The following is a 22,095-nucleotide window of genomic DNA, read 5'->3' as shown; positions in this document are numbered from 1 at the left end:
TAGCTTTAACCTGTAGAATCCCAAGAAAATGATTCTAATACTTGGGTGCGAAGGCTTTCATCTGTGAGGATGGTTCACTCGAAACACAGCCAGCTCTCTTACCTAAGGAGATTCTTTTATGTTGTAAGAATGTTTCAAGGGCCAGAAGAAGGTGGTAAGTTACTTCTTTCATCCCTTCCCTTTCTTTTGTCCCCTTCCCACTCTTCCCTTCCCTCGCTCCCTTCCTTCCTTCCTTCTTTCCACAGGGTCTTGCTCTGTCTCCCAGGTAGGAGTGTAGTAGTGCCATCTTGGCTCACTGCAACCTCCAAGTTCCAGGCTCAAGCCATCCTCTTGCCTCAGCCTTCTGTGTAGCAGGGATTACAGACACATACCATTGTGCCCAGGTGATTTTTAAATTTTTATTTTATTTTATTTATTTTTGTGTGTGAGATGGAGCCTCTTGCCAGGCTGGAGTGCAGTGGTGCCATCTCGGCTCACTGCAGCCTCCGCCTCCTGGGTTCAAGCGACTCTCCTGTTTCAGCCTCCTGAGTAGCCGGGACTACAGGCACGCCCCACCACGCCCAGCTAATTTTTGTATATATATTTTTTGAGACGGAGTCTTGCTCTGTTGCCCAGACTGGAGTGCAGTGGCGTGATCTTGGCTCCCCACAACCTCCGCCGCCCGGGTTCAAGTGATTCTTTTGCCTCAGCCTCCTGAGTAGCTGGGACTACAGGCACGTGCCACCATACCCGGCTAATTTTTGTATTTTTAGTAGAGACAGAGTTTCACTATGTTGGCCAGGTGGGTCTTGAACTCCTGACCTTGTGATCCGCCTGCTTCGGCCTCCCAAAGTACTGGGATTATAGGCATGGGCCACCATGCCTGGCCTGACAAAGCTGTCTAATTTTATTTTATTTTATTTTATTTATTTATTTTTTTTTTGAGACGGAGTCTCGCTCTTTCACCCAGGCTGGAGTGCAGTGGCGCGATCTCGGCTCACTGCAGGCTCCGCCCCCCGGGGTTCACGCCATTCTCCTGCCTCAGCCTCCCTTGTAGCTGGGACTACAGGCGCCTGCCACCTCGCCCGGCTAATTTTTTGTATTTTTAGTAGAGACGGGGTTTCACCGTGTTAGCCAGGATGGTCTCGATCTCCTGACCTCGTGATCTGTCCGCCTCGGCCTCCCAAAGTGCTGGGATTACAGGCGTGAGCCACCGCACCCGGCCTTTATTTTATTTTTATTTATTTATTATAGTGGCGCGATCTCAGCTCACTGCAAACTCCGCCTCCCGGGTTCACGCCATTCTCCTGTCTCAGCCTCCCGAGTAGCTGGGACTACAGGTGCCTATCACCACGGCTGATTTTTTGTATTTTTAGTAGAGATGGGGTTTCACTGTGTTGGCCAGGATAGTCTCAATCTCATGACCTCGTGATCCACCTGCCTTGGCCTCCCAAATTGCTGGGATTACAGGCGTGAGCCACCGCGCCTGGCCTGGCCTTTTTTTTGGAGACAGAGTCTCGTTCTGTGGCCTAGGCTGGAGTGCAATGGCGTGATCTCAGCTCACTGCAACTTCCGCCTCCTGGCTTCAAGCGATTCTCCTGCCTCAGCCTCCTGAGTAGCTGGGACTACAGGTGCATGTCAGTACGCCTGGCTAATTTTTTTTTTTTTTTTTTAGTAGAGGTGGGGTTTCTCCGTGTTAGCCAGGATAGTCTTTATCTCCTGACCTCGTGATCCGCCTGCCTCGGCCTCCCAAAGTGCTGGGATTACGGGTGTGAGCCACCGTGCCCTGCCCAGTTTTTTTTATTTTTAGTAGAGATGGGGTTTCGCCATATTGGCCAGGTTGGTTTTGAACTCCCGACCTTTCACCATGTTGGCCAGGCTGGTCTCAAACTCCTGGCCTCAAGTCATCTGCCTGCCTCGGCCTCCCGGGTTCAAGTGATTCTCCTGCCTCAGCTCCTGAGTAGCTGGAATTAGAGGCATGTGCCACCATGCCTGGCTAATTTAGTATTTTTAGTAGTAAGGGAGTTTCTCCATGTTGGTTAGGCTGGTCTCGAACTCCCGACCTCAGGTGATCCACTTGCCTGGGCCTCCCAAAGTGCTGGGATTACAGGCGTGAGCCACTGTGCCCGGCCTCGTTTGTTTGTTTGTTTGTTTGTTTTTTTGAGACGGAATTTCGTTCTTGTTGCCCAGGCTAGAGTGCAATGGCACAATCTCGGGTCACTGCAGCCTCCACCTCCCGGATTCAAGCGATTTTCCTCCATCAGCCTCCCGAGTACCTGGGAGTACAGGTGTGCACCACAGCACCTGGCCAACTCTTGGTACTTTCTTTTTTTTTTTTTTTTTTGAGATGAAGTTTCGCTCTTGTTCCCCAGGCTGGAGTCCAATGGCACAATCTCAGCTCAGTGCAACCTCTGCTTCCTGGGTTCAAGCGATTCTCCTGCCTCAACCTCCTGAGTAGCTGGGATTACAAGTGCCTGCCACTATGCCCACCTAATTTTTGTATTTTTAGTAGAGATGAAGTTTCACCATGTTGGCCAGGCTGGTCTCAAACTCCTGACCTCAGGTGATCTGCCCGCCTTGGCCTCCCAAAGTGCTGCGATTACAGGCGTGAGCCACTGCACCCGGCCCAACTCTTGGTACTTTCTAATTGGTCTTGTTCCTCTGGTTCTTGTGTGATTTCTGAGCCAATCTGGTCAGTTTCTGTGCCAGTCTGATGAGAATGTTCAGTACTTTGGGTCGCCTGGATCAGTCTTCCAGTGCCTTGTAGAAGCATTGCCCTTTGAGATTGTGGCCAGTCCACGTGCTCATTCTCTGCAGCACATGTGCTACATTTCTTTCCCTTTTTTTTTTTTTTTTTTTTTTTTTTCTGAGATGAAGTTTTACTCAGTTACCCAGGCTGGAGTGCAGTGGTGCTATCTCAGCTCACTGCAACCTCTGCCTCCTGGGTTCAAGCAATTCTCCTGCCTCAGCCTCCTGAGTAGCTGATATTACAGGCGCCTGCCACCATATTCAGCTAATTTTTTATATTTTTAGTAGAGATGAAGTTTCACTGTGTTGGCCAGGCTGGTCTCAAACTCCTGACCTTGGGTGATCTGCCCGCCTCGGCCTCCCAAAATTCTGGGATTACAGGCATGAGCCACCGTGCCTGGCTGTGTGCCATATTTCATGTCTCCTCGGCCTCCAGGTGTGGCTCTCCAAGGTGTGCTTCTCACCTCCTGATAGTTTGGCAAGGTCCTTCCAGTAGTGTTTTTTGAGACAGTCTCAATCTGTCGCTCAGGCTTGAGTGCAGTGGTACGATCTTGGCTCACTGCGACCTCTGCCTCCCGGGTTTAAGCGATTCTCCTGCCTCAGCCTCCCGAGAACCTGGGATTACAGCCGCGTGCCACCACGGCTGGTTAATGTTTGTATTTTTAGTAGAGATGGGGTTTCACCATGTTGGTCAGGCTGGTCTTGAACTCCTGACCTCAAGTGATCTGCCCACCTCGACCTCCTAAAGTGCTGTGACTACAGGTGTGAGCTACTACCCCCGGCCCTTCTGGTAGTTTTGAAGCTTAGACATCATGGGGTTACAGAAAGATAGAGGTGCATAATGTAGTTCCTCCTCCATCTCTGCCAGCTTTTTGTTTCCTTCCTGTTGCTTTTCATCAAAATCTCTGATCAGCTTCTCTTTGGTCCCCACTGCACCCAGCAGCCGTTTGGGCACTCCTTGTAGGCCTTCATAGAGACAGTGAAAGATCTCATGCCGCTTCCTGACATGCTCCAAGGAGTGGGCAGAGGTGGCCATGGCACAGGCTGTGCTCAAGCATCGGCCACAGATTCTGGGTGCTGGGTGTGCTCCTAGCCTGACAGAACCGCACCCAGCCCCTTAGCCGTCATGATGACCACTGCGCCACTGCTGCCTGGTGCTTTTTGAGTTAACTTTTTGTTCTTTATACAAGTAATCTATGGGCTGGTGTGGTGGCTCATGCATGTAATCCCGGCAATTCGGGAGGCTGAGGCGGGTGGATCACCTGAGGTCAGGAGTTCAAGACCAGCCTGGCCAACATGGTGAAATCCCATCTCTACTAAAAATACAAAAATGGGGCTGGGCGTGGTGGCTCACGCCTGTAATCCCAGCACTTTGGGAGGCTGAGGCAGGCAGATCACCTGAGGTCGACTGGGAGTTGAAGACCAGCCTGACCAACATGGAGAAACCCTGTCTCTACTAAAAATACAAAATTAGCTGGGCGTGGTGGCGCATATATATATATATATATATATTTTTATATATATATTATTTGGCCTGACTTGACTTTTCTTGCCACGTCCCTATCTGTTTAGAGGGACAGTGTCCTGGACCTTAATTTTCGATCCGAGTTTAAGGGTGCAGATCCTTTTTATCAGTGGCTTGGCCCTGGACCTTAATTTTCGATCTGAGTTTAAGGGTGCAGATCCTTTTTATCAGTGGCTTGGCCCTGGACCTTAATTTTCGATCTGAGTTTGAGGGTGCACATTCTTTTTATCAGTGGCTTGGCCCTGGACTAGTAAAGCAGTCTCTCTTCTGTGAAGTGCGATTGTTAGGATATTTCTTATGGGTTTGAATGGGACTGTTGACCAGAAAGCCAAGTGAAAGCCAGTGCTATTCGCGTGGAGTTTCTGAGTGTCAGTGACTGGCCCTGCTGTCTCAGCTGAGGCGGGCCTCCTCATTCCTCTTCTCAAAGGTAGTCAACACTGGAATGCCCTGGAAAGTGTTGAAAAATGTGGACTCCTGGCTTCTACTTGCAGTTACTGTGGCTTACTTTGGATGTGGTATGACCTGGGGATCTGGTTTTGTAATTATCTCCCTAAATGATTCTAATGCTTAGCAAAGTTTGAGAACCACTAGAACCACTAGTTTAATCCAGCTACTTTCCAGTAGAGTTACTTTTTTAAAAAAAAATTTCATTTATTTATTTATTTTTTAGACAGAGTCTCGCTCTGTCACCCAGGCTGGAGTGCAATGGCGTGATCTCAGCTCACTGTAACCTCTGCCTCCCGGGTTCAAGTGATTCTCCTGCCTCAGCCTCCTTAGTAGCTGGGACTACAGGCACGCACCACCATGCCCAGCTAATTTTTGTATTTTTAGTAGAGATGGGGTTTCACCATGTTGGTCAGGTTGGTCTTGAACTCCTGACCTCGTGATCTGCCTGCCTCAGCCTCCCAAAGTGCTGGGATTACAGGTGTGAGCCACTGCACCTGGCCCAGTTTTTTTTTTTTTTTTTTTTTTTTTTTTTTGAGATGGAGTCTCACTGTCTTGCCCAGGCTGGAGTGCAGTGGTGCAGTCTTGGCTCACTACAATCTCTGCCCCCTCAGTTCCAGCAGTTCTCCCACCTTAGCCTCCCCAGTAGCTGGAATTATATGCACGTCCCACTAGGCCTGGCTGTTTTTTGTATTTTTAGTAGAGACGGGGGTTTCACCATGTTGGCCAGGCTGGTCTCCAACTCCTGACCTCAAATGATCCTCCCACCTTGGCCTCCCAAAGTGCTGGTGGTCTGATTCTGTCTCCCAGCCTGGAATGCAGTGATGTGATCGTAGCTCACCGCAGCCTCAAACTCGAGCTTCAGCGATCCTCCCACGTCAGTCTCCTGAGTAGATAGAACTACAGGTGCACACCATCACGCCTGGCTAATTTGGAAAATTTCTGTAGAGTCAGAGGTCTTGCTTTGTTACCCAGCTGGTATTGAACTCTTGACCTCACGTGAGCCTCCCACTCAGCTTCCCAAAGTGCTGAAATTAAAGCTGTGAACCACCATGTCTGGCCCATTTTAACCATTTTAAAAAGTATGCAATTCAGAGGCATCAAGTATAATTCCAGTGCACAGTCATCACCGCGATCTATTGAGCTTTTTCCCAGTGGGGTGCATTTTTGACATTCAGGTCTGTCTCCCATGATTTAGCTCCTTGAGGGCAGGAGTGAGTCTCCTGTAGTTTTCTGTGTCCCAGAGGTGCCTAGGAAATGCTGAATTGAATGGTTTCTTATGTGCTTTCAGCCCCTGGCAGGCCTCTGCTGCATCCCTCCTCTGAATTGACCTGGCTGCCTAGCTCTGGGCCTCTAAATGAGTGCCTCTTCTGGACTGGCTGTAGCTTCCCGCCCAGCAGATTCTCTCTCTCTTTTTTTTTTTTTTTTGAAACGGAGTCTCTGTCGCCCAGGCTGTAGTGCAGTGGCACGATCTTGGCTTACTGCAACCCATACGTCCCAGGTTCAAGCCATCCTCCCACCTCAGCCTCCCTAGTAGCATCAATTACAGTCGCCCACCAACATGCTTGACTAATTTTTTTTTTTTTTTGTATTTTTAGTAGAGACAGGGCTTCACCATGTTGGCCAGGCTGGTCTCGAACTCCTGGCCTCAAGTGATCTGCCTGCCTCGGCCTCCCAAAAGGCTAGGATTACAGGCCTGAGCCACCATGCCTGGCCCTACCCACTTGGCTTGGCTGGGCCTGGCTTGGTCTGGCCCGGCCTAGGAGATTCTCTAGCATATGGCACCCCCTGCTGGAGTGGGCTTGTTTGAGACAGAGTCTGGCTCTGTTGCCCAGACTGGAGTGCAATGGTGCGATCTCAGCTCACTGCAACCTCTACCTTACCGGTTCAAGTGATTCTCCTGCCTCAGTCTCCCGAATAGCTGGGGTTACAGGCGTGTGCCACTACACCTGACTAATTTTTGTATTTTTAGTAGAGATGGGGTTTTGCCATGTTGGCCAGGGTGGTTTCAAACTCCTGGCCTCAAGTGATCCTCCTGCCTCGACCTCCCAAAGTGCTGGGATTACAGGTGTGAGCCACTGTGCCCGGCCAGTGTTCGGTTTTCATTCAGTCAGAGAAGTCGGGCTTGGGGCCTAGCTTGTGGCTTGGGTAGGAGGTTTTCCAAGAAACGGGTCCTGTGGGGCAGGTGGACTTCCCAGGAGGCATCTCCTCACCTTTCTGGGCCTCAGTTTCCCTCCTCTGAGAGGCAGGAGTGCTGATGTTCTGGGCTTCTCCATGGCTGCAGGCTCTCTTGGGGCAAGAGAATTGGGCTTCAGGCTGCAGAGGGTCCCTGGGACCTCAGACTCTCAAGAGGGTGGACCCTGCTGGTCTTGCTTTGGTAATTACTGTTCTCTGATTCCCTCCGAGGATGTCCTGGTGTGATTACATAAAGTCTGGCCCAGCCCTTTGTATTCCCCTGAACACACTTTATTTATTTTTGAGACGGAGTCTCGCTGTGTTGCCCAGGCTGGAGTGCAGTGGTGCGATCTCAGCTCACTGCAACCTCTGCCTCCCAGGTTCAAGCAGTTCTGCCTCAGCCTCCTGAGTAGCTGGGATTACAGGCGTGTGCCACCACGTCTGGCTAATTTTTTGTATTTTTAGTAGAGGTGGGGTTTTACCATGTTGGCCAGGATGGTCTCGATCTCCTGACCTTGTGATCCACCCACCTTGGCCTCCCAAAGTGTTGGGATTACAGGCGTGAGCCATAGCGCCTGGCTCCTGATCTAGGTGTGGGAGGCTGGCTCTGGGCCCAGCGTCCTCCACACTCCCCTCTGAGAGTGGCCTAGGAAGCGAGGATCCTGACTCCCATGCCCCATTTCATTCTCTGACTTCCCCGGGGGCGGCTTATTGGAGCCTTACCCTCTTGCCAGTCACACATTGCCTGGCATGGTGGCAGGGTATGGACTTGGGCCTCGTCCCCAAAGGGATCTCAAACCATGGGAAGCTCACTTAGGTATCCTGGAGCACAAAGAGTAATGGTGGCTTCTTACCAATTCACAGGAAATTTGCAGGTGCCATATTATTGGTTTTTTTGTTGTTTGTTTTTTGAGACAGAGTTTCGCTCTTGTTGCCTAGGCTGGAGTGCGATGGCGTGATCTCAGCTCACCACAACCTCTGCTTCCCGGGTTCAAGTGATTCTTCTGCCTCAGCCTCCCAAGTAGCTGGGATTACAGGTGCGCTCCACCATGCCTGACTGATTTTTGTATTTTTAGTAGAGACGGGGTTTCACCATGTTGGTCAGGTTGGTCTCGAACTCCTGTCCTCATGATCTGCCTGCCTTGGCCTCCCAAATTGCTGGGATTACAGGTGTGAGCCACCGTGCCCAGCCAACCTGGCTAATTTTTAAATTTTTTGTGGAGACTGGGTTTCCCTATGTTGCCTAGGCTGGTCACAAACTCTTGGACTCAAATGATCCACCCTTCTCAGCCTCCCAAAGTGCTGGGATTACTGGCATGAGCCATTGTGCCTGGCTTAGCATAATTTGTAAGGGCCCTAGAATTATCTGGATATAAATGAGCTTTGGCTTTTACTTGAAGTCATCAGCTGCATTAGCCCCTAACAAGAGAGTCAGCCTGTCTTGTGAAGCTTTGAAGCCAGGCATTGACTTCTTTTTTTTTTTGAGACAGAGTCTTGCTCTGTCACCCAGGCTGGAGTGCAGGGGCACAGTCTCGGCTCACTGCAACCTCCACCTCCCGGGTTCACGCCATTCTCCTGCCTCAGCCTCCTGAGTAGCTGGGACTACAGGCGCCCGCCAACACGCTCGGCTAAATTTTTGTATTTTTAGTAGAGACACGGTTTCACTGTGTTAGCCAGGATGGTCTCCATCTCCTGACCTTGTGATCCGCCCACCTTAGCCTCCCAAAGTGCTGGGATTACAGGCGTGAGCCACCGCGCCCAGCCGCCAGGCATTGACTTCTTTCTAGTTTCCAAATTCCTAGATGGCATGTCCTTCCAATGTTTCATCTACTTTGAAAATCTGGGCCAGGTGTGGTGGCTCATGCCTGTAATCCCAGCGCTTTGGGAGGCCCAGGCGGGCTGATCACCTGAGTTCAGGAGTTTGAGACCAGCCTGGCTGACATGGTGATTCCCTGTCTCTATTGAAAATACAAACATTAGCCAGGTATGGTGGCAGGCATCTGTAATCCCAGCTACTCGGGAGGCTGAGGCAGAAGAATTGCTAGAACCCAGGAGGCGAAGGTTGCCGAGATCATACCACTGCACTCCAGCCTGGGTGACAGAGTGGGACTCTGTCTTAAAAAAGAAAACAAAAAACCAACAAAAAAAAGAAAATCTGTTGTTTAGTGCGGCCACCTTCATCAGTAATCTGAGCTAGATCTGGAGAACTTGCTCCGGCTTCTCCAGCAGCACTTGCTGCTTCACCTCGTATTTGTACATTATGGAGATGGCTTCTTCCCTTAAACCTCATTAGCCAACCTCTGCTGGCTTCACACTTTTCTTCTGCAGCTTCCTCACCTCTCTCAGCCTTCATGGAGTTGAAGAGAGTTAGGACCTTGATCTGGGTTACGGTGTCTTAAGGAAATGTGGCTGGATTGATTTTCTATCTAGGCCACTAAACTTTATCCCTATCAGCAATAAGCTGTTTCACTTGTAATCTGTGTGTTCCCTGGAGCAGCGCTTTTCATTTCCTTCAAGGACTTTTCCTTTGCATTCACAACTTGGCTGTTTGTTGCAAGAGGCCTGGCTTCAGCCTGTCTCAGCTTTCAACATGCCCTCCTCACTAAGCTTAATCATATCTAGCTTTTGAATTAAGAGACTTGGAACTCTTCCTTTCCCTTGAACATTTAGAGGCCCCTGTAGGGATATTAATAGGGATATTAATTGGCTTACCTTTTTTTTTTTTTTTTTTTTTTTTGAGTTGGAGTCTCACTTTGTTGCCCAGGCCAGAGTGCAGTGGCACGATCTCGGCTCATTGCAACCTCTGCTTCTTGGGTTCAAGTGATTCTCCTGCCTCAGCCTCCCAAGTAGTTGGGACTATAGGCGCCCGCCACCATGCTTGGGTAATTTTTTTTTTTTTGAGACAGAGTTTCACTCTTGTTGCCCAGGCTTGGTTCAAGTGATTCTCCTGCCTCAGCCTCCTGAGTAGCTGGGGTTACAGGTGCGCGCCACCATGCCCAGCTAATTTATGTATTTTTAGTAGAGACGGGGTTTTGCTGTGTTGGCCAGGCTGGTCTCGAACTCCTGACCTCAGGTGATCCGCCTCCCTTGGCCCCCCAAAGTGCTGAGATTACTGGCATGAGCCACTATGCCCGGCCAATTTTTGTATTTTTTTTTTTTTTTTAGTAGAGATGGGATTTCACCCCATTGGGCAGGCTGGTCTTGAACTCCTGACCTCAGGTGATCTGCCCACCTCGGCCTCCCAAAGTGCTGGGATTACAGGCATGAGCCACTGCGCCTGGCCTAATTAGCTTACTTTCAATATTGTTTTGTCTCGGAATAGGGAGGCTCAAGGAGAGAGAGAGAGACAGGGAATAGCTGGTCAGTGGAGCAGTCAAATCACACGCAACATTTATCGATGAAGTTCACCGTCTGACATAGGCACGATTTGTGGTGCTGCAAAACAATTGCTGTAGTAACATAAAAGATCATTGATCACAAATCAGTATAACAGATGTAATAAGAATGAATAAATTTGAAATATTGTGAGAATTGCCAAAATGCGGCAGAGGCGTGAACTAAGTGCACGCTGTAGGGAAAATGGCCCAATAGGCTTGCTCAGTGCAGGGGCACCGTGATCCTTCAGTTTGTGAAAAGTGCTGTATCTGCAAAGCGTATGAAGCAGAGCGCAGTGAGACGTGGTGCAGCCCGGCTTCGCACGTGTTCGGGAGAGCACCGTGGCTAAGATGCAGTTTACTGTTGTGAGGTCAGACAATCTAGTGGCAAGTCAGGTTGGCCAGGCGCGGTGGCTCACGCCGATAATCCCAGTACTTTGGGAGGCCAAGGAGGGAGGATCACTTGAGCCCAGGAGTTGGAGACAAGCCTAGGTAATATAGTGAGACCCTGTCTCTATGAAAAAATTCTTTTAAAAAATCAGCCAGGTGTGGTTGTTGTGGACCTGTAGTCCCAGCTACTTGGGAGGCTGAGGTGGGAGGATTGCCTGAGCCCAAGAGGCAGAGGTAGATTGCAATGAGCTATGACCACTTCATTGCACTCCAGCCTGGGCAACAGAGTGAGACCCTGTCTTAAAAAAAAAAAAAAAAAAAAAAAAAAAAAAGCCGCCTGGGTTCAAGTCGATCACCTTTTGCTGTGTGACCTTGGGTGAGTTTCTCTGTGCCTCAGTGCCAACATTAATATGAAGATAGGATTTACTTCGTAGGGTGGTTGTGAGGAAGAAGGGTGATGTGGGTGAAGTTCTTGGCACAGTGCCTGGAAGTGAGCTCTTACCAACTGGCACTGTCATCAGGATCGTGGCTTCCATGGAGTTTGAGATTCTCCCTTAGTCCCCTTGCATCTTGGCTCGGCACATGCACTTTCTGATCCCCTGGCCCATTCATTCATTCCTTGGTGTGTGTGGTCCCTCAGCAGCCTCCTCCAGCTCTGTGGCTTCAAGTCACATGTCTGGTCAGAAACTCTCCAGAGCTTCGTGACCTCCCCCGGGAATACTTGGTGCCTCCCCGTGGGTGGCTGAGGCATCTGAGTCCAAAGCAGGCCCCACAGAACTGCCCTGTGTTCTCTGCCTGAGTGTGACCTCACATCTGGGGACGCCCTGTCCACAGGTTCTCAGTGCAGATCCCAGGGTCACCCTGGATTCCCTTCTTTCCATGATTCCCAGAGTCCAACACGTCTTCTTGGGCTTTACTTGCTCTGTTTCCCCAGCTGGAGTGCAGTGGCACATTCAACGGCTCACTGCAGCCTCCACTTCCTGGGCTCAAGCAATCTTCCCACTTTAGCCTTCTGAGTAGCTGGGGACTACAGGATACGCCGTCATGCCTGGCACATTTTTTTTTTTTTTTTTTTTGAGATGGAGTCTTACTCTGTCACCCAGGCTGGAGTGCAGTGGCATGATCTTGGCTCACTGCAACCTCCGCCCCCGAAGTTCAAGCGATTCTCCTGCCTCAGCCTCCTGAGTAATTGGGATTACAGGTGCCTGCCACTGCGCCTGGCTAATTTTTTTGTATTTTTAGTAGAGACGAGGTTTCACCATCTTGGCCAGGCTGGTCTTAAACTCCTGACCTCGTGATCCACCTGCCTCGGCCACCCAGAGTGCTGGGATTATAGGCATGAGCCACTGCGCCCGGCTTCTGGCAAATTTTTAATTGTTTTGTAGGTACAGAGTTGCTCTCTGTTGCCCAGGCTGGTCTCAAACTCCTGGACTCAAGTGATCCTCTTGCCTCAGCCTCCTAAAGTGCTGGAATTACAGGCGTGAGCCACTGCGCTGGGGCGATTTTCCTCCATAGCATTTTATTCTGGCCCACGACACTCCTTCCTCAAGCTTTCCACTTGGCTGGCTCCTTCATGTCCTTCACATCTCAGTTCAAATGCCACCTCCCTAAAAGGCCACCCTCGCCATCCCATCCAGACAGCCTCCCTGGCTGTTTCCTTCCTTTCTCGTGCCTCTGCATGTGCTCAGTGCTGTGTGGATTTGGTGTTTTTTTGTTGTTTATTCATCTCTTCGCCACCCCTGTGTAAGTGCCTGGGGCACAAGAATCTTACACATTTTCTTTTCTGCTGTGTCCTCATTACCCAGACAATGCCTGGCAAGTAGATGCTCAATAAGTAATTTTTTTTTTTTTGAAATGGAGTCTCGCTCTGTCACCTAGGCTGGAGTGCAGTGGCGCGATCTCGGCTCACTGCAATCTCTGCCCCCGGGTTCACGCCATTATCCTGCCTCAGCCTTCCTGAGTAGCTGGGACTACAGGCACCCATGACCATGCCCGGCTAATGTTTTTGTATTTTTAGTAGAGATGGGGTTTCACTGTATTAGCCAGGATGGTCTCGATCTCCTGACCTCGTGATCCACTCACCTCAGCCTCCCAAAGTGCTGGGATTACAGGCGTGAGCCACTGCGCCCAGCCTCAATAAGTAATTTTTTTTTTTCCTTTTTTTTTTTTTTTTTTTGAGACAGTCTCCCTCCATAGGCCAGGCTGGAGTGCAGTGGCGTGATATCGGCTCAGTGCAACCTCTGCCTCCTGGGTTCAAGCAGTTCTCCTGCCTCAGCCTCCTGAGTAGCTAGGATTACAGGCACGTGCCACCACATCTGGCTAATTTTTTTTTTTTTTTTTTTTTTTTTGAGACGGAGTCTCGCTCTGTCACCCAGGCTGGAGTGCAGTGGCACGATCTAGGCTCACTGCAAGCTCCACCTCCTGGGTTCACACCGTTCTTCTGCCTCAGCCTCCCGAGTAGCTGGGACTACAGGCGCCCGCCACCATGCCCAGCCAATTTTTTGTATTTTTAGTACAGATTGGGTTTCACCGTGTTAGCCAGGATGGTCTCGATCTCCTGATCTTGTGATCCACCCGCCTCGGCCTCCCAAAATGCTGGGATTACAGGTGTGAGCCACTATGCCCAGCATTTGTGTGTGTGTGTGTGCGTGTGTGTGTATAAATGAACATCTGCTTTGTGCCAAATACCATGCAAAGTGCTGGGGATACAAAGATCAGACAGAGTGTTATGCTGGGGGGCTCACGGTTCACTAGGACACAGATAAGCAGAGAGAATTGAGTGGCCTGTGGAGGTGAGGGTAGGTACCAGTGCTGAGGCCTCTGTGTTCAGAAGAGAACTGTCCTGGTGAGTCCAGCCCCCTTCCTTCCTCCGGGCTTGCCTCCTGGCCCAGCTCGAATCCCGCATGAGATGGGAAGGAGGGAGTGTGGCAGTCCAGGGCCTTGTCATTGTCCCTTGAGCAGTCACCCGAGGAGAGCCCCTCACAGATAGCAGCAATCACCATGATTGCTTCTGCCCAGAGAGCCTTCGTTTGGTGCAGATTGGGCGTGTCTGTAAGAAAGGGAGGCTGGCCTCTCCTTCCCTGTTCTGATGTTTGTACCTGTGCCAGGTACAGCTGTAAGCAGGGGACCAGGAATAGTAGGCGTGGTGGCAGGGTGGAGAGCAAGGCCTCTGGGGGCGGTGCTCTGCCTCCCACCCAGCAGCTCGTAGTGGATGCTGAAGCTGCTGTTGCTCACCCGGGTGCTGGGAGGGCTGCCTGCTGAGGGAGGGCCTGGTGGTGTGAAGCTGGGGTGTTCATGGGCATCAGACCATGTGTCTGCCAGGGTGCTGCTGTGAGCCGATGTGGTTCTGCCTTCCCTCCGTGTCTTCAGAAATGGAGCCCTCTGACTCCTCCGAATTGTACCAAAAATCTTGGGCACGGTCTCACTGGCCTGTGTGGGCCACTTGGCCAGCCCTGAATTGGTCACTGTGGCTGAGGTAGGGACACAGTGCTCTGATTGGCTGGCACTGTTTGATTGTGGGACATAGGAGAATCAAGGGGCCATCTCCAACCGAGTCCTCACTGAGAGAGGCCCCTAGCCTGAGACCCACAGCAGCAAGGAGGGGGTCAAGCAGGAGGGGCAGGCAGGGGGCTGGGCGGGGGCTGTGCGAGGACAGCCGGGTGGTGACACTCGTTTTCACCCTCCCCCCAGAAAAGTTGCCAGACGTCCAGCATTGCCACTGCCAGCGCATCCGCCCAGGCCAGGAATCATGTGGACGCCCAGGTGCAGACGGAGGCCCCTGTGCCTGTCAGCGTGCAGCCCCCGTCCCGGGACGACATACCCCGGCTCGCAGCCTTTCTTCGGAGAGTGGAGGCCATGGTCATCCGAGAGCTGAATAAGAATTGGCAGAGCCACGCGTTTGATGGCTTCGAGGTGAACTGGACCGAGCAGCAGCAGATGGTAGGGGATGGGCTGGTGCAGCCTTGGGTCGAGCCCCTGCCCCACTTCTGTCTCCCCTTGTTTTCCTTCCCACAAATAACAGCCGTGCCAGTCGTCATCACGGCCAGCAATTACCAGGTTCTAATGTCCTGCCTGGTACTGGGCTAGGTTCCCTAAGAATAAGTCAGTGAGCCTTCACTGCTGACCTTGAGGTCGATGTTGTTCTGTCCACTTTACAGTTAGGGAGATGGACACCCTATGTGGAAGGTAACGTCCAGTGTGAAACTGAGAGGGTGAGTAGTGGAGGCAGGCTAGAGCCTGGGTGGCCCAGCTGCCCTGCCTCCCCATGTACAGTGCAGTGAGGGCCTTCTTTGGGCCAGGCACAGTTTAAGAATGTCTCCTTGGCCAGGTGCGGTGGCTCATGCCTGTAATCCCAGCACTTTGGGAGGCTGAGGCGGGTGGATCACGAGGTCAGGAGATCAAGACCATCCTGGCTAACAGTGAAACCCCGTCTCTACTAAAAATACAAAAAAAAATTAGCCAGGTGTGGTGGCGGGCACCTATAGTCCTAGCTACTCGGGAGGCTGAGGCAGGAGAATGGCGTGAGCCCGGGAGGCGGAGCTTTCAGTGAGTCGAGGTCGCACCACTGCACTCCAGCCTGGGCGACAGAGCGAGACTCCGTTTCAAAAAAAAAAAAAAAAAAAAAAAAAAAGAATGTCTCCTGTGGTATCTTCACTCCTCAAAACAACTGTATGAGGCCAGGCGCAGTGGCTCGCACCTGTAATCCCAGCACTTTGGGAGGCCAAGGTGGGCAGATCACCTGAGGTCAGGAGTTCGAGACCAGCCTGGCCAACACAGTGAAACCACCTCTCTACTAAAAATACAAAAATTAGCCGGGCATGGTGGCCCACGTCTGTAGTTCCAGCTACTCGGGAGGCTGAGGCAGGAGAATCGCTTTAACCCGGGAGACAGAGGTTGCAGTGAGCTGAGACTGCACCACTGCACTCCTGCCTGGGCGACAGAGCAAGACTCCATCTCAAAAAAAGACAAAAAAACAAAAGAAACAACTGTGTGAGGTAGTGCTATTATAATCTTCAGTTTATAGATGAGGCTGAGAGAGGTTGAGTGCCTTGTCCAGGTCCACACAGCTATGCCCTGGCTGAGCCAGAATTTGAACCCCAGTCTCCGGTTTCACTACCACGCTCTGGGTCATCTGCCCTCCAGGTACAGTCCAGAGTCATGACCCTGTAAATTCTGATGGCCAGTTGGGCAGACAGCATTGGGTTTGGGAGCTTTTGTCTTTTTCTTTTTATTTTTTTGAGACGGAGTCTCGCTCTGTCACCCAGGCTGGAGTGCAGTGGCACGATCTTGGCTCACTGCAACCTCTGCCTCCCAGGTCCAAGCGATTCTCCTGTCTCAGCCTCCTGAGCAGCTGGGATTACAGGCGCCCGCCACCACGCCCAGCCAATTTTGTATTTTTGGTAAAGCCGGATTTCACCATTGCTGGTCAGGTTGGTCTCGAATTCCTGACCTCAGGTGATCCGCCTGCCTCGGCCTCCCAAACTGCTGTGATTACAGGCGTGAGCCACCGTGCCTGGCTAAAAAAATTTTTTTAGAGTTAGGGTCTTCCTATGTTGCCCAGGCTGTAGTTCAGATGGGCTCAAGAGATGCTCCTGCCTCAGCCTCCTGAGATGATTTTTTACAAAGTATAAACATTTCTTGAACCAAAACCCAGATCAAGAAAGTGAACATTATGAGGCCTGCAAGAGCTTCCTTCCACCTCCTAGCCCACTGTATAGCTTTGTCTGAAAATAATAGGTTCACCCGAGTCGTGGCTTGGATTGGTGCTGCGTTCCTTTTTACAGCTGCATGATGTTCCATCGACAGACCACATTCATTTAGCCACTCATCAGCTGATGGACATTTGGGCTGTTCCCCTTTTTGGCTATAGTGAGTCATGCTCCTGTGGACATTGGTGTACAGATGTCCATGTGGACATGAGTTTTCATTTCTCTTGGGTCTAAACTTAGGAATAGAGTTGCTGGTCCTGGTCTCCTGCCAGCTTGTTCTCCACAGCAGAGGCACCTCTTGCACGTGCTGCAGCAGTGCACGGGGTGTGCTGTGGAGCTCTTTGTGGAGTGTGGAGTCTTTCCAGTGGATAGTTTTTTTTTATTTTTTTACAAAATGAAATTTTTTTTTTTTTTTTTTTTTTGAGATGGAGTCTCGCTCTGTTGCCAGGCTGGAGTGCAATGGTGCAATCTGGGCTCACTGCAGCCTCTGCCTCCCGGGTTCAAGCTATTCTGCTGCCTCAGCCTCCCGAGTAGCTGGGACCACAGGCACCTGCCACCACACCCAGCTCATTTTTTGTATTTTTAGTAGAGACGGAGTTTCACCATGTTGGCTAAGATGGTCTTGAACTCCAGACCTTGTGATCCGCCCGCCTCCACCTCCCAAAGTGCTGGGATTACAGGCGTGAGCCACCAGGCCTGGCCTTTTTTTTTTTTTTTTTTTTTTTTTTTTGAGACAGGGTCTTGCTCTGTTGCTTAGGCTTGAGATCAGCAGTGCAACCTCTGTCTCGTGGGTTCAAGTGATCCTCCCACCTCAACTTCCTGAGTAGCTGGGATTACAGGCTCTGGCTCCTATGCCCAGCTAATTTTTGTGTTTTTGGTAGAGATGGGGTTTCACCATCTTGCCTACGCTGGTCTTGAACTCCTGAGCTCAAGCTATCCTCCTGCCTCAGCCTCCCAAAGTGCTGAGATTACAGGCATGAGCCATCGTGCCTGGCCTTAAGTAGATAGTTTCTTTATGTAGAATCATGAGGTCAACAGATCTGAAACGTCAGAGGATCTGAGAGGCTGTTTGGATTCCTGGCACACACCACTTCCTGGGCAGCTGGTGCCTACCCCTGGCTAGGCTGGTCGTCAGCCTCCTCACACGTGGCTCTGGCCGGCTTTGGGGCTGAAAGCAAGATGCCAGAGCTTGACAAAAAATTGTGTGCAGGCAGGCACAGTGGCTCACTCCTGTCATCTCAGCACTTTGGGAGACCGAGGCAGGCAGATCACCTGAGGTCGGGAGTTCGAGACTAGCCTGGGCAACATGGTGAAACCCCATCTCTGATAAAAATACAAAAATTAGCCAGGTGTGGTGGCGCTCGCCTGTAATCCCAGCTACTTGGGAGGCTGAGGCATGAGGATCACTTGAACCCGGGAGGTGGCAGTTGCAGTGAGCGGAGATTGTATCATTGCACTCCAGCCTGGGCCACAGAGTGAGACTGTCTCAAAAAAGAAAACCAACCAACTAACCACAACCACCAACAAAAAATCATGTGCGTGTAGCACGTAACGTCGGATGGTTTGCTTGACTCCTTGTACTTGGCTGCGCTGAGCACTTTTATGCTGCTGGGCAACCATCCCCACCTTCCTGCTGCAGCCCTTGAGGCTTGGAAACTGTGGAGTGTGCCTGTGAGGGCAGCCACCGCTCTGAGCGGGAGCCTGGTCGGCCTTGCTTCTTAGGCCATGCCTTCTGGGCTTCTGGAGACATCCTGCTGGGGCAGATGTGGGGATGAACGTGCCACATTTTCCTCTAGGCCTGGCTGATGGACTTGAGGGCCTCTAGGGCCAAGGGTGGCCTGGCCTAGGTGGGGTTTGGTTAGGCAGTCACGAGGCCCCCTGCTGGTGGCTTTGGGACTCAGGGTTGGGGATGTCTCCGCAGGTGTCTTGTCTGTATACCCTGGGCTACCCGCCAGCCCAAGCGCAGGGTCTGCATGTGACCGGCATCTCCTGGAACTCCACTGGCTCCGTGGTGGCCTGTGCCTACGGCCGGTGAGTGGCAGCGGGGGGTGGGTGAGGGGCAGCGCGCCACCCCGGGACCCTCGTTGGGCCTTGTCTCTGTAGCTGCACAGGGAAGGGTTGGTTCCAAGAGCTTGGCCATCCTGGGAGTCTCTTCTGAAGGCTTCCTGGGCAGGGTTGACAAGTGGCAGAAGAGCAGGCAGTGAGGCTGAGTGCCAGGACCACCCTCCCCCCTGCCTGGCGGCCCTGGGCCTGCCTGCCTTGCCCGCCCCACCAGCTGCTTCCCCATCCTGCATGGCATGGACCGTCCTTGGTGCCTGGGGACCGTTTTCCAGAGAATGCCAAACCCTTGGGGTGCTAGAGTGGAGCGTGGGCCACTTCAATACCCAGAGTAGTGTCTGGTGGTGACAAGGACACAGCGAGTGTGTCAGGGGCTAGTGGGGAGAGAGGTGGGGTGGGTGATAGGAGCCCCACCCAGGGGCACAGCCGGCTGAAGCCTGTCCCTGCGCAGGCTGGACCATGGGGACTGGGGCACGCTTAAGTCCTTTGTGTGTGCCTGGAACCTGGACCGGCGAGACCTGTGTCCCCAGCAGCCGTCGGCCGTGGTGGAGGTCCCCAGCGCTGTCCTGTGTCTGGCCTTCCACCCCACGCAGCCCTCCCACGTCGCAGGTGAGCTGCCTGCTGCGTCCGCCTCCTCTCCTCTCAGGACTCGGCTTCCCGCCCTGCAGAGGGCACAAGGGAGCTTTCCATGGGCCCTTTGGCCCGGAGACAAGAAGGCGGGCCCTGACCCCCTCAGCCTAGAGCCCAGGTGAAGGTCTGCAGTGAGCCCTGAGGGGTGGAACTCGGGGGAGGAGTCAGGAAGGGGGCCAGGGTCGGGGCCAGGGGCTGGGGGCTGTGGAGAGGTCAGAAGAGGCAGGTGCCTTTGGGAAGCCGTCAGTGGTAGGGGGCAGGCAACGCTGGAGGGAGCTGCCAGGCGCAGGGCAGGGGCGTCCGGCAAAGCTCCCTGGGGTACAGCAGGGGAGCTGGGGGCTAGGACTCTCCCTCTGCGGGGATGACTTCCAGCCAAGTGGCTCTGCCGCCTGGCCCTGGCCCTGGAGGTGGGCTGGGGTGGGTGTTTGGCCAGGAATTCAGGCTGGGGGTGGGGCTGAGCCTCTGCCCAGGCCCACTGTCCCTGCAGGAGGGCTGTACAGTGGTGAGGTGCTGGTGTGGGACCTGAGCCGTCTTGAGGACCCGCTGCTTTGGCGCACAGGCCTGACGGATGACACCCACACAGACCCTGTGTCCCAGGTCAGGGCAGGGGCTACCGGGCAGGGTGGGCCCTGAGGCAGAGCTGGGGAGAGGGCGCCCACTCTCCTAGGAAGGTCACCCGGGCGTTGGCAGTTGGACAGCTGCCTCCTGCATTCTCGGAGCTCCCACAGCATGAGTCACCCCCGTCAGGAGCCACTCCCAGGGCCCTGTGGCCATTCCCAGCCTCCTCTGCAGGCACCAAGTGAGCAGCGCTGGGATTCTGGGACTGGAGAGGGCCCTGGGAACCCTCCAGGCCTGCCCCCTGGTGGGTGAGCCTGGCTCTGGGGCCTCCTGGAGAATTCTTTTTTTCCTGGAAGAGAGGGAGGGTGGGGGTGGAGCGTGACACCTGGGCAGGCGTCCCTTGTCTCCATCCTGGCCCTGCATGCTGTCAACTCAGGTGGTGTGGCTGCCCGAGCCCGGGCACAGCCACCGCTTCCAGGTGCTGAGTGTGGCCACCGACGGGAAGGTGTTGCTCTGGCAGGGCGTTGGGGCAGGTCAGCTGCAGCTCACAGAGGGCTTCGCCCTGGTCATGCAGCAGCTGCCACGGAGCACTAAGCTCAAGAAGGTACGTGGGCACCCAGAAACTGCCCTGGCCTGTGCCGGTGAGCCTTGGGGGCGGGAAGGTGTGGCAGCGGGCCTGACTTGCTGTGATCTCCCCTCCTGTTCTCTGGCTCTGTTGGGACAGTGCCATCTGATGCCCTTGGCTCTGACCCTGCTGCTGCCATTTCTCCACAGCATCCCCGCGGGGAGACCGAGGTGGGTGCCACGGCAGTGGCCTTCTCCAGCTTTGACCCCAGGCTGTTCATTCTGGGCACGGAAGGCGGCTTCCCGCTTAAGTGTTCCCTGGCAGCTAGAGAGGCAGCCCTCACGCGGATGCCCAGCTCCGTGCCCCTGCGGGCCCCAGCACAGTTTACCTTCTCCCCCCACGGCGGTCCCATCTATTCTGTGAGCTGTTCCCCCTTCCACAGGTAGGTAGGGGAGGCCTGGGGCACAGTGGGGCCGGGGTGTCCCTGCCCTGTGGGTCTCTAGCCTGCCAAGCCTCATGACGAACTGCTTCAAGTGCTTGCCCTCTGCCCACCCTGAGACCCGAGTTCAGGTCTTTGGTGGTTGGCCCAGGCATCATCCCTTCTCTAATGAGAGGACCAACTCCAGGCTCAGGGACCTGGGAGGCCCTTCACGAGCCTGGCAGCCCAGGAGGGGTCTGGTGTTGGGGGCCAGCACCACCCAGACCCCAGCACCAATTCCCTTGCCCTGGTCCCCTGCATCCCATCTAGGAATCTCTTCCTGAGCGCTGGGACTGACGGGCATGTCCACCTGTACTCCATGCTGCAGGCCCCTCCCCTGACTTCGCTGCAGCTCTCCCTCAAGTATCTGTTTGCTGTGCGCTGGTCCCCAGTGCGGCCCTTGGTTTTTGCAGCTGCCTCTGGGGAAGGTAGGAAGGGGCTGCTAGGCCTGGATCTCTTTAAGGGGTGGGTGGTCTGGGCCCTGCTTTTACCTGGGGTTCTGGGTTGGGGAGAGACTGCGCGTAGGGATAAGGACGGCTTCCCTCCAGCAACCCAACTCAAAGGAACTGTGGCTGCACACGACACGACTGAACCCGGGCGTTAGCCTCCTCCTGCCGTGTGGTTGGTCTCTAGAGTTTCTCTTACTCAACGTATCTGTCTCTTTGCAGGTGACGTGCAGCTGTTTGATCTCCAGAAAAGCTCCCAGAAACCCACAGTTTTGATCAAGCAAACCCAGGATGAAAGCCCTGTCTACTGTCTGGAGTTCAACAGCCAGCAGACTCAGCTCTTGGCTGCGGGCGATGCCCAGGGCACAGTGAAGGTGTGGCAGCTGAGCACAGAGTTCACGGAACAAGGGCCCCGGGAAGCTGAGGACCTGGACCGCCTGGCAGCGGAGGTGGCGACCTGAGGGGTCCCGGGAGGCGGGTGCAAGCCTTTGCTGTGCCGAGCCTTGTGTTTCTGACGTAAGCTGAATGAAGAAAAGCAAAGCTTTGGGGGAAGTCATTTATTTGTCTTTTACATGAAAACACATTTGGGGGAGGGTGGGAGAGAGAACAAGGGGAGGAGCCAGCTGCTTCGATTTTCTGAAGGCGGAATGAGGGCAGCTGCTTTAAGACATAGATTTGGGTCCCCACAGTGACGTGGTGATTGTGACTGGACCGGAAGCGGGTTAGTGAAGCACCATTTCTACTAAGTCTTATTCCAAGCTAAGCAGGCTTAAGATTACAGTGGAAAGTGAGAGCACACAGAGGAGCGGACATGCAGCAAGGCGACGCGGGGCAAGCAGCGAGGGGTGGGTGACCCAGGGAGCGGCTCAGTTCACAAAAAGCGAGCGGGTGAACTCCACGTAGTCGAACGCGGTGGGGAGCTCGCGGCCCTTGCCGTCCACGTAGGGCTTCATGTGGGAGACGCAGTAGTCGGCTTGTTCCCGGGTCAGGTTCTGTGGGGCAAGAGATGGCACCTGG

The 22,095-nt window shown here is 53.3% G+C and overlaps 2 protein-coding genes and 1 pseudogene across 5 annotated transcripts in view; 1 reads left to right on the top strand and 2 right to left on the bottom strand.

Annotated features, from left to right (window-relative positions):
- The first annotated feature begins 360 nt into the window (after window positions 1-360).
- Window positions 361-21,630, top strand: WDR34 (WD repeat domain 34). Its single transcript, XM_030817950.1, has 9 exons — window positions 361-383; window positions 14,326-14,574; window positions 18,265-18,374; window positions 18,853-19,010; window positions 19,519-19,628; window positions 20,026-20,193; window positions 20,364-20,596; window positions 20,903-21,060; window positions 21,301-21,630. Exons 2-9 carry the CDS (start codon window positions 14,491-14,493, stop codon window positions 21,537-21,539), a joined length of 1,260 nt encoding a protein of 419 aa, XP_030673810.1. The 5' UTR covers window positions 361-383; window positions 14,326-14,490; the 3' UTR covers window positions 21,540-21,630.
- Window positions 2,579-3,763, bottom strand: LOC105740188 (annotated as a pseudogene).
- SPTAN1 (spectrin alpha, non-erythrocytic 1) overlaps window positions 21,621-22,095 on the bottom strand; it is a 78,175-nt gene continuing 77,700 nt past the window's right edge. For 3 of the 4 annotated variants that reach the window (XM_030817949.1, XM_030817945.1, XM_030817947.1), the window contains one exon: window positions 21,621-22,070. In XM_030817949.1, coding sequence (XP_030673809.1) covers window positions 21,945-22,070 — 126 coding nt within the window. In that variant the 3' untranslated portion in view covers window positions 21,621-21,944. The remainder of the gene's footprint in view (window positions 22,071-22,095) is intronic. The other variant, XM_030817946.1, reaches the window with a different exon arrangement.

Source organism: Nomascus leucogenys, chromosome 8 (assembly GCF_006542625.1).
Source record: "Nomascus leucogenys isolate Asia chromosome 8, Asia_NLE_v1, whole genome shotgun sequence".
NCBI classification, from domain to species: Eukaryota; Metazoa; Chordata; class Mammalia; order Primates; family Hylobatidae; genus Nomascus; species Nomascus leucogenys.
The sequence above is the reverse complement of the archived record's forward strand: the minus strand, read 5'-3'. Positions and strand labels throughout refer to the sequence as shown.

Excerpts from the sequence above, each read along its gene's own strand:
- WDR34 (XM_030817950.1), top strand. The coding sequence starts at position 14,491 with ATGGTCATCCGAGAGCTGAATAAGAATTGGCAGAGCCACGCGTTTGAT. Across the intron at positions 14,575-18,264 it reads GGACCGAGCAGCAGCAGATG|GTGTCTTGTCTGTATACCCT; the intron begins GTAGGGGATGGG and ends ATGTCTCCGCAG. Across the intron at positions 21,061-21,300 it reads TGCAGCTGCCTCTGGGGAAG|GTGACGTGCAGCTGTTTGAT; the intron begins GTAGGAAGGGGC and ends GTCTCTTTGCAG.